General features: G+C 37.7%; 1 protein-coding gene across 2 annotated transcripts in view; it reads right to left on the bottom strand.

Annotated features, from left to right (window-relative positions):
- Positions 1-15435, bottom strand: part of PRKX (protein kinase cAMP-dependent X-linked catalytic subunit) — a 155567-nt gene that overhangs the window by 11429 nt on the left and 128703 nt on the right. For both annotated transcript variants that reach the window (XM_075594571.1, XM_075594573.1), the window contains 2 exons: positions 6577-6672; positions 617-674 (listed from right to left, as the gene is read on the bottom strand). In XM_075594571.1, the coding sequence (XP_075450686.1) occupies positions 617-674; positions 6577-6672 (154 nt within the window). The remainder of the gene's footprint in view (positions 1-616; positions 675-6576; positions 6673-15435) is intronic.

Below are 15435 nucleotides of genomic sequence, written 5' to 3'. Positions count from 1 at the left end.
ACAATTCAATTTGCTTGATCTTCATGCAGTAGTTTGTTATGTTGTTGCTTATGTTTCTAAGTGCAAACAATCAACACCTAAAAATGTCTCCTGCAATGGTCAGTGTTTTTCAAAACAGTTATAGATGTCCTATACAGATGCTATTATTTACAAGTATAGAAACTAATTGTTACCCAGTGTTCCAGCAGCATAGACATAGGGATTTTGATCAATATTTACTAAGCAATACTTTGCAACCAGACACCATATGGCTTTTAAAGACCCATTAAGGCCGATTCACATTAATAGGTCTGCTAATGCCAGAAGGTGTCTTATGGCATAGCACAGCTAAATAATTATAAGCCTTTGTGACATGCCCAATGTTACAAAGATAGCTGGCTGTGGGATTTGAACCAGTTTCACCGCTATGACATGCAATGCTGTTACCACCAACATACAGTACTCCTTCAACTCAACAAAGAAATGCTTATGGAAAACTAGAAATGGTTATCAAATGATAAATCAACATGGAGAACATTAATATCAATGCAATCATAATAAGAACTAAAGTTTGAGTTAGAGAATATTTACAGTTCTGCACTCCATCCATGAAAAGAAGACATTTCTTTTTACAAACCTTCATGTTTCCTAGTCGCCGGGTTCGGTCAACAACAAGGAGTTTCTTTATGAGATCTCTGCAATGATATAAGTAAAGCTAATAAATAAAATACATTTCAATAAAAGTAAAAATCTAAATGTTTAACAAAATTGTAAATTATAATATGGGCAAGTCCAAACTGATCTGTTTTTAAATTATCCATATATGAAAACAAAATCTTGATATGCTCAACACAGTTTAATTTTGTTTTCCCCCCAAAGTGTAACTCTGTGCTCAAAAGTCCAGTTAAAAGCCATATTGTCATTTTTTCTGTTTTTAATACAATTTTTTTTGTCATATTATATCCATGATTCATCATTGGAAAATCCATAGCAATAATGTTCTGTGGCAATAGGGGTAATTCATAAAAGGTGTGATCGTGCCAACTCAGCAAAACTGCACAAAAACTCACATGGACTTGAATGGGAGAATCCATGCTGTAGCCACTGGTACCAACTCGGCAATATTGCACCTTAATGAATTACCCCCAGTAAGTCAGCATTTGATCGCATAATGGAAATACATTTTTTTATTACTTTTTCTTTAAAAAAAAATAAGGCCAGTATAGCAGGCATTGTCGAACAGGTCTAAAGCAGTTATAAAAGTGCATTACAACCAAGTGAAACAATTGTGCAACAAAAAAAAATATATATATACCTTGTAGTTGTAGTTCTTGATTGCATTTTTATAGAGCATAATTAGGATATATGTGTAATAGGTGCTTTTATTAACAGAATTTTTTTTTTCATGTCAAGTTTATTAAACAGTGGTAAGGATAGCACCCTAAAAAATACTTGGAAGGTAGTTCTGGAATGAAAAGGGAATGACCCGGGAGGAGCGGGCTCTAGCTTCTCGCAGGAAGGGACAGGAAGGTACCAAAGAGAGCTAGTAAGGAAGACTTAGAAGTAGCAAAGTGAACTAATTGTCCTTCAAATGTTAATATGTGAAGTCTCAGGTGGCTGATATTATGCAACAATAACCTACATTTTAAACATTTATTTAATTGACATTAGGTGACCTGTTATGTAGGAATTTGAAGAGTAGTAGACCTGTTATGTAGGATAGAATCTTGACAACACTTCATATTAAATAACACCTTATGTTACTGATATATTGGTACTACACTATGAAGGGCTTCAAAGTGAGGAGTACTGTAGCTTCTTGCTGAATAGGTCATAGTACTATTAAAAAGAGGAATAGTAACATTTTTCTTTAATACACTTACAGTACTTTAGTAAATCTAGAAATTTGCAATTGAATCACATATTACATGATGCTATCTTTTTTTCATTTTATTTTATAAAGAAATAAGAAAAACAAATACTGTATGTAGAAAACATAGGTATATCTAAATTAGTCAAAACAGTGGCAATATTTTCCCAAATGCACCCGGTTTTTACTTGATGACGTTCCATTATTGAAATGCTGAATTTTTAAATGCTAGTCTTACTGTATGCAAGTGATTGCAATTTGTTTTCTTGACCAGATGTTTAGGAAATAACTCCCTGATCAGTATTCCAAAATTGAAAATCACCTCAGGGGGATCATGGCAACTAGAAACGACCATGAAGAAGTCTGTGTTATTATATTGTTGCAATAACAGCATATTTAACCCCTTCAGTGAAGGAGGTGGTTGTGGCTAAGATAGTCAAGTTATCATTATCGACTGCAGAAATACAAATCTTACCACAAACAACAACAACTAGATAACTTGAATTCCAGCTTACAGTTTATAAGTTTGGTTTTATTTATTTATAAAATGTTTTACCAGGAAGTAATACATTGAGAGTTACCTCTTGTTTTGAAGTATGTCCTGGGCATAGAGTTAAGAGGTTTGCAGCACTTGGTTCTACAGATTTGGCCTCCTATTCAAAATGCTGTGAAGCAACTACCAGTGCTGGAGACGAGATCAGCTCAAGTCAAATGAATGGGACAAAAATCATCTCAAGCCCGGGGAAGCTTCTTCTAACATAGTGAATAAGGGATTTTGGAAAATATCCAATATGTCCTGAAGTGACACTGCGCTGAAACATATTGATGAACTATTTGAATAATATAGTTAGCATTTCTTTAGATCCATAATTGGATCAATATGAGAGCCTGTGCTAATTATTGTCAAGTAAAACTTGGAACCCTCATATTAACCTTTTCATTACTAATCAGTTATCATCTATATGACAAAAGGACTTTCAATAATTCTGCATAAACTGTGATTTCCCAAGCTATTTTGAAGTAGACCACTGAAAATCATACCACATTCTCCAACGTTTAGTAATGGACACACACATTAAATCAATACCAAAAACATTTTGTCTGAGTTATCCATATCTGAATTAATGTTTCCGATTTAAATTCGGTCTAGACAATTTTTCATCATCACAAACTCGTATCTGTAGCCAATTAAAATTATTAGTTTGGTCTTACTGTATGCTGTGTTGTAGGCTATGATATATTTCAAGAACATGTTCTTCATTAATACAAGTAAAGCGTACAAATAATAAAAAAAAGAGACCTGTGACACTTCAAAACTTCTTTCCACTACAATATATTGATCAATTAAAAGCCTACAAACACCTCTCCACTTGGATACTATGGAGACTAGAGCATTGCAGTCTGTCTGTATTGGACAATATGCATCTATCATGACAAGAAATTAAGCATAACATGTATAAATCAATGTTCCTTTGTTCTATAGCCAGTATTGGCTAAATCAAACACTACATATTTTAAATGTACCCTCAGTTTTAGGCCCATGAACAGGTGGGCACAAATAATGATGTATTTTGCTGCTGATCTTATGAATGACAGCTGAACTATGTGGGGAAGAGTTTTCTCAGGATTCCTTGATGTTCACTATGCTTTTGGTAGCGAGTGGATTCAGAATGTTGAACAGATGATTTCTCTTGTGGAAGACAGGGGACTAATATAACTGATTATAAAGCTAGTTATGCATCCAGTTTTATAGGATTTTATAGGATTCAATCAGTTGAGTGACCAAGGATTTTAATGAGACATCACTTAAGTAGATTTACAGTTCAGATATACATTGCTATGCTTCCATATATTTTAGGTTTGTTTAACGTATATTCATAAAGGCCCAAACAGATGTGTGCTTTACAAGTTAAGGCATCAGTCAATCATAGATTTCCCCCCCACCCCCCAAAACAAAACTTTAGAGCAAACGTTCCTGTCACTCAGTAACATCCTATACAGATGTAATTATAAGCACTGTTTTAAGCCACCATACCAAAAATAGAAAAGTACTACAGTACCAATAATAATAATAATAATAATAATATTAAACAACAACATGTTGCCCAAGACAAAACAAAACATCAAATATTTTTTTTTATGACAGCTGCAAACTTTGATCTAATAATATTAATTGTTTGTTCTTGTATAGCGCTGATAGTTTTACGTAGCTCTTTACAGAGACATTTTGCAGACACAGTCACTGCCCTGTGGAGCTATCTATGTTTTTTGTGCCCGAGGCACAGGGAGATAAAGTGACTTTCCCAAGGTCACAAGGAGCTGAAACTATGAATTGAACCAGGTTTCCCCTGTTGAAATGCCTCATTGAAATGCCCTCTATCTCCCTTTTACATTATTTATTTTCTTTTATTGAGCATGGGTAACAGATGTGTTGATAAGGGCACAGGATATTACATATAACGGCACTACACCAGGATTAAACTTAATTTTATCAGATGAAACAAGAACTCTTATAGGACATCATTTTAGTCAATGGTTGAATCTGTAGGTTGGTAAGAATGCGTATTCCATATTTTCTCCAAAGGGGCCTATTCACTAAACTCAGTGCAATGGCGAGTGACTTTGCATTGTTTTACCGCACACTAAAACATGTGTGTCAAACCGGTATTCATTGAAACACCTTTTTTTAAAGTAAAAAAATGCAAGATCCCACTACACACTACTTTCCCCCCCCTCCTAAGTCCTATCACACTGGATCTGTTTGTTTGAACTGCAGCCTGGAAGAGCTGAACAGAGACGCTGCAACTCCATGTACGGCTATAACAGGCGATCCTGCAGTTTAAATATTAATTTTAATGATAGCGTACGGGAGCAGGGGGTCTCCTGACCTGAACCGCATTGATTTCAGCCTCGGGGAACCCCTGCTTCCCAAGTTACAGGCCCTGTTATGTGGTGCTGGTATCCCCGCTATTTTTAAATCCTCTGTGTCACGGCCCACGTGACCAGGAGAATTAAATACTGCAGAGGATACCGGCACCCCGTACTGGGGCCTGTATCTCGGGAACAAGGGTGTCCCTGAGGCTGAAATTAATGCCGTTCAGCTCAGGAGATCCCCTGCTCCTTTACACTAGTATTAAAAAAAAAAATAATTACGCCTACCCACTAAGGTAATGAAGCTGCTATAATGTGAATTGTAAAAATAGTGTATGGGAGCAGGGGGTCTCCTCTGAGCTGAACTGCATTAACTTCAGCCACGGAGACCCCCTGCTTCGCGAGTTACAGGCCCTGGTATGGGGTGCCGGTATCTCCTGTGCGTTTAAATCTCCCGGTCACGTGACACGGAAGATGTAAACATTGCAGGGATACCGGCACCCCATACCAGGGCCTGTAACTCACGAAGCAAGGGGTCCCCGAGGCTGAAATTAATGCAGTTCAGCTCAGGTGACCCCCTGCTCCCGTACACTATTAGTAAAAATCACATTAAAGCAGCTTCATTACACCTTAGCGGCTAGCCAAGTAAAAGATACTTGTACATAAGTATACATGTATAAGTTTGCAATGTAAGAGAGAATACAATAATTGTATAAAAATTGTAGCATTCACCAATGGCTCAGTAAAAAAAGGTTCTTGTTGTTTTCAACATGGCATCTTAAAACAAAAAAACTAAGAAAAGGGGAGATGTTTCAGGCCTCACCGGCCCTTTCTCAACCATCTGCCAGAGTGCCAGCCCAACAAATCTAAATGACCCTGGGGGTAATTCCCTAGGACAGCCCACCACTGAGAGGGCCAAAGTTATATTATTTCCATAAATATTCGTAGTGATTTTACATTGTAAGTTTATAAAATCATTAAAGATATCATTTAAGATGTAATATATAATTTAAATAATTGTGCCTGTTCAAATATATAGACAGAAATTCCATTGTTACCGAAAATATAAGTCCAACAATGGAAAAGTCTGCCAATTTTAATAAATCAAATGATAGCTTGTTAGTTCATGCTTATGATATGCAGTGAAAAGACGTACCGTGAACCTATTTATCAAAATTCCTAGGAATTAAGTATGCAAATTAGTCCAAGTGTCGTTATGTGAGAGTGTGGCTGTTTGCATGTACAAACTGTGTTCATTATTTGCTTTGCATTCATTGATAATTAGCATGGTTAGCATGGTTAGCATAATTTTGTATTAGCAAATACAAATTTCTCAGTTTTTTTTTTGCTTTAGATCTTCTTCATACAAACATATGGATTGTGTGAGGCTCGGATACGTTTTATCGGATAAACACACAAACACACACACACCCCCCCCCCCCCCCCACCCACACACACACACACACACACACACACACACACACACACACACACACACACACACACACACACACACACACACACACACAATAATGTCCAATGGCACATGTAGATTTTGGACATAAACAACTATACCCATTCTTATATAATCCCTCTGGTTATTGGTGAAAACCTACTCTCTAATTAAACTCTTTGAATTAACACGTACTAGAATTATTCTACAACACTTCATTTGCATAGTATTTTGATCTAAAATTCTCTAATGATGACTTCCCTTTTGTCTTTCCCTATGGCTACTTTTCAGCATATCTTGCTTTCCTAAAGCAATTATTGACCCTTTTAATCAAGATGTCAGCACATTCGGCACCGAAGACATTACATATGATCGAACATACTGTACATGCTGCACAACTTACTTTACATATAAGTCCAAATGCCTTGGAAAGTCTATTTTGCCTGCTAGAATCTTCTGATATATACCAAAGGGATTGTCATCAAAAAATGGGGGAAACCTGTAAACCAAAAGAAGAAACATCATTAGGCTAATTGTAAAACACAATCCTTTTTAGGATAATACTTGATGTGTTGTTGCCCCCTCTGGCAGTGAAGGACTGATTGATTTATGATATAAAGCCATGATGAAGTTGAGTTTTACTCCATGGTGTTTCTTTTTAGATACCATCACATACAACATTTTTACCCCAAGGTTGGGAATGTGTAGATCAGCGTGACAAATCCGGAATGTTCAGTTTAAACATGTACTATTGTAACACAAATGACAGGAATGCATGTATAAAGGTCCTTCACCCTATCTAAGTGGTACAGTATTTTGACATCTACTGTACATGTGTGGAGATATAGACACGCTTTCACATATCTGCAAGTGTCTGACATTTTGAGGAAACAGCGAATATTTCCGTATGCTGTTTCTTTGTTGGTAGTTTTCCTGCAAGTAGGAACATATTTTATCCATGATCTTCATGGCTAATGACAGACAGCTTCACTCGACAAGCATCCTGCAATTATCATGTTATTGACATTGTTCTCCACTACTGTCTGGAAGTCTCTGTAGCGATTTCTTCCAAGGGAAGTAGAGTGTCAGGGCATGCCTGTAATATCCGGAATCCAGATGGTGTTCACCTTAGGTACTCAGCACAGGGAGTAAGAAAATATAGCAACTAAGATCTTAATGATAAATACAATATTTAGTGTGCAATATTAAAAACATCCATTGTGAGTTCTTGACTGGTTTTGGCATCCACCGACGACATTTTCAAAAGACATATAGTACAACCACCTAAACAAAATTACTTATATAGAGACTACCCAATTATCACCTCTTTTTATGACTGAATGCCCTTATAGGAACACACTGACATCACACTGACGGTTTAACCCCCAACCTGACACAGCTTTCCGTTCTCCGCAACAGTTTTATTTCACAAAGAAAAGCGCAAAAGAACAAGGGAACAGTGCAGACCCTCGCTACACCTAATTAGTACTGCATAGTTGCAAAATAGTTCATGATGCTACATACAAATAAATATCTAAACCAATTTCTTCTATTTAAACTAAACTAAAAAAAATCATATTGCACATTTAAAACTAAACTATATGTAATTAATATATTTTTTAGACAATTATTTTCTTTCTTTCTTTCTAAAAAAAAAAGGACTGGAAAACAAATTCATTTGAAAGTGCACTAAGGCATAGCTTGGAATATGAAATATTTTAATAATAATTTCAGAAGAATAAATTGTGCTCTATACTGTTTCATGGAGATCTGTGTAGCTATTATCTTCAATATAGAAAACAATGTATTTTCCTAAAATTATCTTTACTTTCCTCCCTCCCCCGCCCCTACCCCCCCCTTTTTTTTAAATCGGCTCCATTATCCATTGATACATCTTAAACCATCGGGTATTTTACAAAAACTGATTCATATAGTAATACTGGTTGATTTTTGAATGCCTACAACATTGATACAGTATATCTCTATTTCACAATGACGTGTTTTCAGAATAAAGTTTAAATTCAGCAGCAATGAATATTATATATATATATATATATATATATATATATATATATATATATATATATATATATATATATATATATACTGTATATGATTTTTTTCCCTTTTGTGGACTGAGGAGGTTACTGCTCTACTAAAACTGAACACCAACAAATCATACAAAGTTCCTTTCATTGCCATAGTACATGAATACTAGATTCTTGGCCCCTTATTGCTCTTTTTAAGACGGTTAAGGAGTTTGACTATTGCATACTTTTAGCCTCATTTTGCAACTATGAGCTAAATGTGCTACAGCTGCTGAGTGATGTTTATTGAACCCCACAGTCATTTCACAATAACCTGTCTGTATGACAGAGAATTCTCTTGCGAGCCTTGCAGCTGCTCTTTTCTCAATAAATGGATTTAAAATTATATTTCCTACTGTGGTCACTCTCATGAGAGTGGACCAAATTGTGTGCAAGTATAACGAAGGGGTGGGCAACTCCAGTTCTCAAGGGCCACCAACAGGTCAGGTTTTCAGGATATCCCTGCTTCAGCACAGATGGCCACCTTTGCTGAAGCATGGATATCCTGAAAACCTGACTTGTTGATGGCCCTTGAGGACTGTTATTGTCTAACCCTTGATGTAAAGTATGATTTCTTTTCAGATACCTTAGACATTATAATATCATTGACATGGTAGGTTGATGCTAGTAGACATATGCTAAAAATGATTAATAAACCATCACTTTAATTAGCAATCCCACCAGAAATAAAAAAAGGACAACTAATTAAATTACCATGTTCCAGCTATCTTCTGGAGCATAACCCGTCAGGTCTCACCTCCGGAGACCCTTGATTCTGCCTTTCACCCCCACTGTGGCTCCCAGCATGACCATGGGCAGTGAAATCTAAGGGGCTTATTAAATAAGCTCAAATCACACTGCGATTGGACCTGATTAAACAAGGTCCTAAACTAATCAATCAAAAAGGAGAACGATTTACGTCAAAACAATGTTTTCAATATTAAATGGTTCGCCAGAAATGATGTTGCAGTGCCCATAATACGTACCAGAAGAAAGAGAAATTGAAGCAGAACAATGGCTCTCAATGGAGTAAAGCCAGACCTTTTGTGCTTCATGTCATGAGATATTGGGTATTTTTAATCCCTTTGGTGCTTGAGGGGTTAATGAGCTAGACTTGTGTACAAAATACCAAATGCTGGGTTTGAAACTGGTCAGGACTGTTTTCTGTCTGCTCTGAATTTCAAAGTATTCTGTAGAAAGGGGTGGGCTTATGATGGTGCCTTAAGAAAATATTGTATCTAAGTCTGGAGGAGATTGTTACTGGGCAGATCTGACTAGGGGCATGCTTGGATAGCATAGCAGACCTCATCTTCTGAACCAGTGCCTCTCTGGGGAAAATCCATAGCATGTGGTAATGTACTGTATAGGATTTTCTGTTTTACCCCTTTTATTTTAAGAAGCTGTTCTGCCTTATATTGTAATTGTATGTTTATTTTTTAATACCTTTTCTGTAATTCAAGCACTGTATTTTTATATATATTAAACCATTTAATAAGTAATGCTTTGGGCTCTGAATGAACTGTGTGCACGCTGGAGAGAATAACTTGCTAAATTCAGGCACATGTTACTACAGCTGATTTTGTGTTAAAGTGCCCAGTTTTTCCTATAATAAACAGGGACCTGAGGCCCTGGCGGATATTTTAGTCTAAGATCTTTTATCATATCTGCATAACCTCAGGTGGTGGCAGTGGATGGTTATGATGTGCAATTGGGTAGGGGTTAATACTAACTCGCTGGTTCCTTGCAGAGGAGAAAGGGGGGTTGCTAGAGAAGCCTTTGTGTATTAACCCTGGTTGCATATCTAAAGTCACGTGCTCACTTGTGTGCTGTTCGTGGCGGTGGTATATTGGGACGGCTTGGGTGAAGAGTGGGGCAGCTTGCGGGTTGTGTATTGATCCTTGATCCTGTAAGAGGGGATACTGTCCATTTGACGGACCTTTGCGGAGGTGAAGAGTGGGTGCGCTTGCGAGCGTCGGTATTAACCCTTGTCCCGTATACAGGTCACGTGCTAGCAGGGGGTCGTACATGACACTTCATGAGAAACTTTGTTTCAGAACAGTAAAATAAATAAATAATAACAAATTAAAAAAGTGTTCTGGATTAATTTTTAAAGGCAAAAACGCCATTATAGAAGCTTGGTAGAAAGATCTCTCCATATCTATTCTTACATATATACTTTTTTCACAGTGAAACAATTGAGAAATATATATTTGATTCTTAGGCTACTAGAAAAAATATAAAATAGTTGACATTAATAATATATTAAAAGAGATTGCTGCCTAGAACTAAAATAATTACATTCTTAAAAACTTTTCAAATTCCTGTGTTTTAAGAAGAAACTATTTTGGAGATATTGTACCATTTATTTAGCATACAATATAATGTACTGTTTTTGTTTATTGTGAAACGAAAGGTAAAGTCAGTGTTGTTTTGATTTTTGGAAGTGTATAGTATATATCTGCTGCCATCTAGTGCCTTAAAGAAGTATGCAAGAAAAAAAGAACTGTTGAGTTGCATTTTTTGTTCAACAGTAGAAACAACAAGTGATGTGAAGCCATACAAATCTATATCCAGAAGTTTTTTACAATGCAAATCCAACTTCACACTGATGATACCCATTAAGGTTGAAACATGTATGTGAATGGTTTCTCTGGCTTTGCATTTGATTCCCATGCTGTGCTTTAAAGCATTAGCTTATATGGGATCCATGTAACAATGTTTTTTCAGACAAAAGGTGCCATATTGTGTGCTCATTTGCATGTCATTTCCCAGAATCCCTTGCTGCAGTGGAAGCACTGTATGCTGGGGATAATGGTGAAAGGCAGGGTTGCAGACTTGCCTAAGACATGTGAATGTGCTCACAAGTGATCTTTTTATTTGCTATATGCAATACGGTGGAGGTTTCTTGTTGCCTTTTCACCCACCATAACTTAAAACACACGCACGCACATGCACGCGCACACATATACACACATACATATATACATACATATAATCTCATCTTCAGCCCTTGTGATGAGGTCACATCATTTTTTTTGTTTTCAAACCCATTCATTCTTTTTCCCATCTCTTTGTATAATATCCAGCATATATCTCTCCATACTTCTTTGAGTTGTCTGAAGCTTCTGAATTATCTTTGCATTTAGGGTCCAAATTTCACATTCATACATGAACACAGGCAGAATACACTGGTCTAAAACGTTCTTCTTACGGCACAGTGAAAGGTGCCCTTGTAAGATAGATGTGTTTCTTCTAAATGTGCTGCATTCCATCCTCCTTCCCTTGTTGTTTAATTCAAAAGGTTGAATTTGGCGGCCAAGGTAGACATAGTATTTGACTTCTAGTTCTATTCTGTTTATTTCTACCATTGTAGAGTTCACCCATTTGTTGAACATCACTTTGATCTTGCTGAGATTCACAGAGGCCCACCTTCTTACTTGATTCAGTTCTCTGATTTGTTGTTGGGTCTTTTGAAGTTGTGGCAAAATAACAATGTCATCTACAAATCATTGGTGACTCATGTATTCACTGTTGATTTTGATTCCTTTTGTCTTCCCAATGCAATGTCTTGAACAATTCTTCAAGTGTTGCTGTGAAAAGCTTTGGTGACATTGTGCTGTTATGTAATCTAAAGGTTTTGTGGCATGTAAATGTTCCTTATAATATCAATGTACACTTCCTCAACACTTTGGGGGCTATGCACTAAGCTCCGAGCGTTCGCGCTGGCCTGAAAAAAATTAGCACGCCCGATAAAAAATGAAGTCGGCGATTCACTAAGGCCCTCAGCCCATTTTCTATCGGACGTGCCCAAAACTGGCTTATCGTGCGTGCAATGTTTTTTCCCTCTGCTAGCGCACTGAAACTTCCCGTACGCTAGCTGATAAAAAAAATAAGCCGCCTGTGACATTTGCATGGAAATTCTGCATCTCCATGCAAGTCTGTTACAGGCGATCGTACACTAAATAAATACATTTTAATTATAGTGTACATGAGCAGGGGGTCTCCGGAGCTGAACAGCATTGGTTTCAGGTCCGAAGACCCCCTACTTCAGGAGATACAGGCCCCGTTATGGGTGCCGGTATCCCCTGCAGAATTTCAATGTCCCAGTCACGTGATGCAGACGCTTGAAAGTGCAGGGGATACCGGCACCCCATAACGGGTGACATATGACAATATTTGGGGGGCATTTGTGGCTTGGTATTGGTGTTGGTTTTTTTAATGTCAGTTTCTTATGTGGATGTGATTGTTTGTTTTTTTCCTGCTTAATGTAATAAAATGTTTGCAATTGGTGTTCGTTTGTAGTTAATGTTGTATTATGTTAGCTAATGCGTTTTATGGTTATTTCAGATATTGTTTGAATGTATTTCTTTGTCGTTTAATGTTTACATTCATTAATGTTGTAGTAATTCATTGGTTTGATTGGTTCGTGTTACTATTCATTTTTAGTTGGTTTAGGAATTAATTGGTTTAATTGGTTAATGGTTTAATTAATTCATTGTTGATGTTGTTACTGCTTGTATTCATTGGATTTGCTGGCTAGTTTTTATTTACTTTATTTAGGTATGCTAATGCAGTGTTTAATAATGGGCAAATACTCTATTATCCATATCTGGATAATAGTTATTTTGCACATTATTGTACTGTATGTGATAGGGGGGTGTATTTAGTTAGAAATAATGTTTAGTATTTTTGTATGTGTAATGGGTGGAAACCCTGCTCCAAACCCCCTTGGAGGTACAGTAGCGACATACTTTATTAAAGTAAATGCCGGCGGCATGCCGGGATCTACCCCAGCTGCCGCCAGTCAAAAACGCGCGCCGCCGCGTTTCCCCCACGCACCCCCCCTCCACATCGCGCGCCAATTACCCCCCCAAAGACACCCCGAACCCGGCTTCTACTCTCCCCCTCTGCTTCCCCGCACCCCCGCTTACCTAGATTTGAACTCCAGGGGTGTCGGGGAAGCCTGGGAAAGCCGGGGAAGACGGGGAAGCCGGGCGCGCTTGTGACTGTGACGTCACAGTGCGCCGCCACGCGCCGCGGCTACCCGCTTCCCAGCCTCATACAGCCAGCGGCATTTGCTCGAATAAGAGCTGCCGCTGCTGTATATGCGTGCCGCCTAGGGAAAGAAGAATGATAACTGAAGATGTGCACTTTAAAGACAAAGTACACTAAAGAGTCCCTTATAATGGCGCACTGCAGACCTATATACATTTATAACAAGGTCAGACAGAAGCTAAATACTAAGCAGTTAAAATTATTTTTTATTGTCCTAAGTGCAAATGTTAAAAATAGATATAGGTCCAAAACGTAGGATCTATAGCTATGTACAGATAACTCTGTGTCCTAAGCCACTAATTATACGTGATGAATATCAGAGAATGACACGTGACAGTGTAGGTGTGTATGGGTGTTCCGAGTGAGTAATCTGTACATAGCTATAGATCCTACCTTTTGGACCTATATCTATTTTTAACATTTGCACTTAGGACAATAAAAAATAATTTTAACTGCTTAGTATTTAGCTTCTGTCTGACCTTGTTATAAATTTATATAGATCTGCAGTGCGCCATTATAAGGGACTCTTTAGTGTACTTTGTCTTTAAAGTGCACATCTTCAGTTAGTATTTTTGTAGGCACAACATTGGTACCGCAGGCCCGCGGGGACCCCGGGACGGCTGCGGGGTTATCCGGGGACACCCACGGGACCCCCCGCCTCCTTCAGGGACCCCTGCGGGGTCATCCAGGGACACACGCCGGCCTGTTGTATGGATGGTGTGGCTGCAAAAATGTAAACAAAGAAATTTTTCTAAGTACAGATTCTTTTCCGCCTGCCTTGGGCTGGCGTGTTTTGTTCGGCGGGTTTTTAAGGAACGGTCTCTTAGCGTAGCTTAGTGAATCTCGCAGAAGGGCAGAAATCAGCTTATTTAGCTGATTGTACGGGTTTGTTGGGGCTTAGAAAAAATTCAGGGAAAAAGGCAGTTTAAGAACGGAAATTGCCTGTTAGCGCTGCTCTGTGAATCGCGCTGAGCGGAATATCACGTTCGCTAAGCACTTTCCGCTCTTAAAGCCACTTTACGAAGCTTAGTGCATAGCCCCCTTTGTCTTCTTAATTAATTTAAAACTACTAAAGTGTAGACAGCTTCAAATGCCATTTCTTATTCTACTTATCCTAAGATGAATGTTACATTGTATTCATTACTTCACAAAATCGCTTCTTGTATGACTTGGATGTGGGCCATTAGGTTACAGTATATCCACCACAAAACCCTGCTTCTTTTCTAGGCTGGGCAAAGTCCAGGGTCTGTTGTAGCCGATTAGTGAGTATCCCCGTAAAAATATTGTAAATAATTGGAAGTAGATTGATTGGTCTGTAGTTCTGTCCTTCTTTGTCTTTTTTTCTTGTGGATGAGGATAACTATGGCATTTCTCTATTGTTTTGAAATGTCCTATTGTTTGGAAATGTCCTATACTTCAAGCAACATGTAAATGAGTTTTGAAAGGATTTTCTCTATTTCTTCCTCAGCTTCTTTCAAGATTTCAGTTGTAATTCCATCTTCCCCGGAAGACTTCCCATTCATCAAGGCATTTTTTGCTTTCTTGGTGGTTTGTTCTCGCTCTTCCTCTGTTGGATTATGCCCTGTTTTATCTGTGTTCTAATACAATTACAAGTCCTCTACTCACTTTATCATAAGTGTCTGGTCTTTTAATATTGATGCCTCATCTTAAGTGCAATGATTTGCTTCTTTCTAATCATAAGTCACTGCTTTGTCTTTATTAAGCTTTTGTTATCTTCAATAATCTTCCTCACCGTATCAAAGTTCCATCTTCAGTTATACGGTGGTAGATCGTCTTGCACAGCTCAGAATATTTAATACTTGTTCTTGCGTCTTCGCATTGCTTCATTTTTTGTCATCTCCTCAGCAACTGCTTTGTCTTATCGGATATATTTCCAGAGATTACTCTGGTTTTCTGCACTACAATCTTCAGAAGTGTTTTATAATTGTTTGTCAAAGTGCCCCCATGCATTTAAAACATCAGTTCAAGCTGCTGTTAAAAAAAAAAAAACACATTCAATATGTGCATCAATACAATCTACACACCGTGACAAGTGATCAGCTAAGTTGCTGATCGATCCGTTTTTCTGTGATCGATCAGTGAAGATTCAGCTCGGGGGA

The sequence above is a fragment of the Ascaphus truei genome, chromosome 3 (genome assembly GCF_040206685.1).
Source record: "Ascaphus truei isolate aAscTru1 chromosome 3, aAscTru1.hap1, whole genome shotgun sequence".
Lineage (NCBI taxonomy): Eukaryota > Metazoa > Chordata > Amphibia > Anura > Ascaphidae > Ascaphus > Ascaphus truei.
This window is presented reverse-complemented; position numbering and strand designations above follow the sequence as displayed.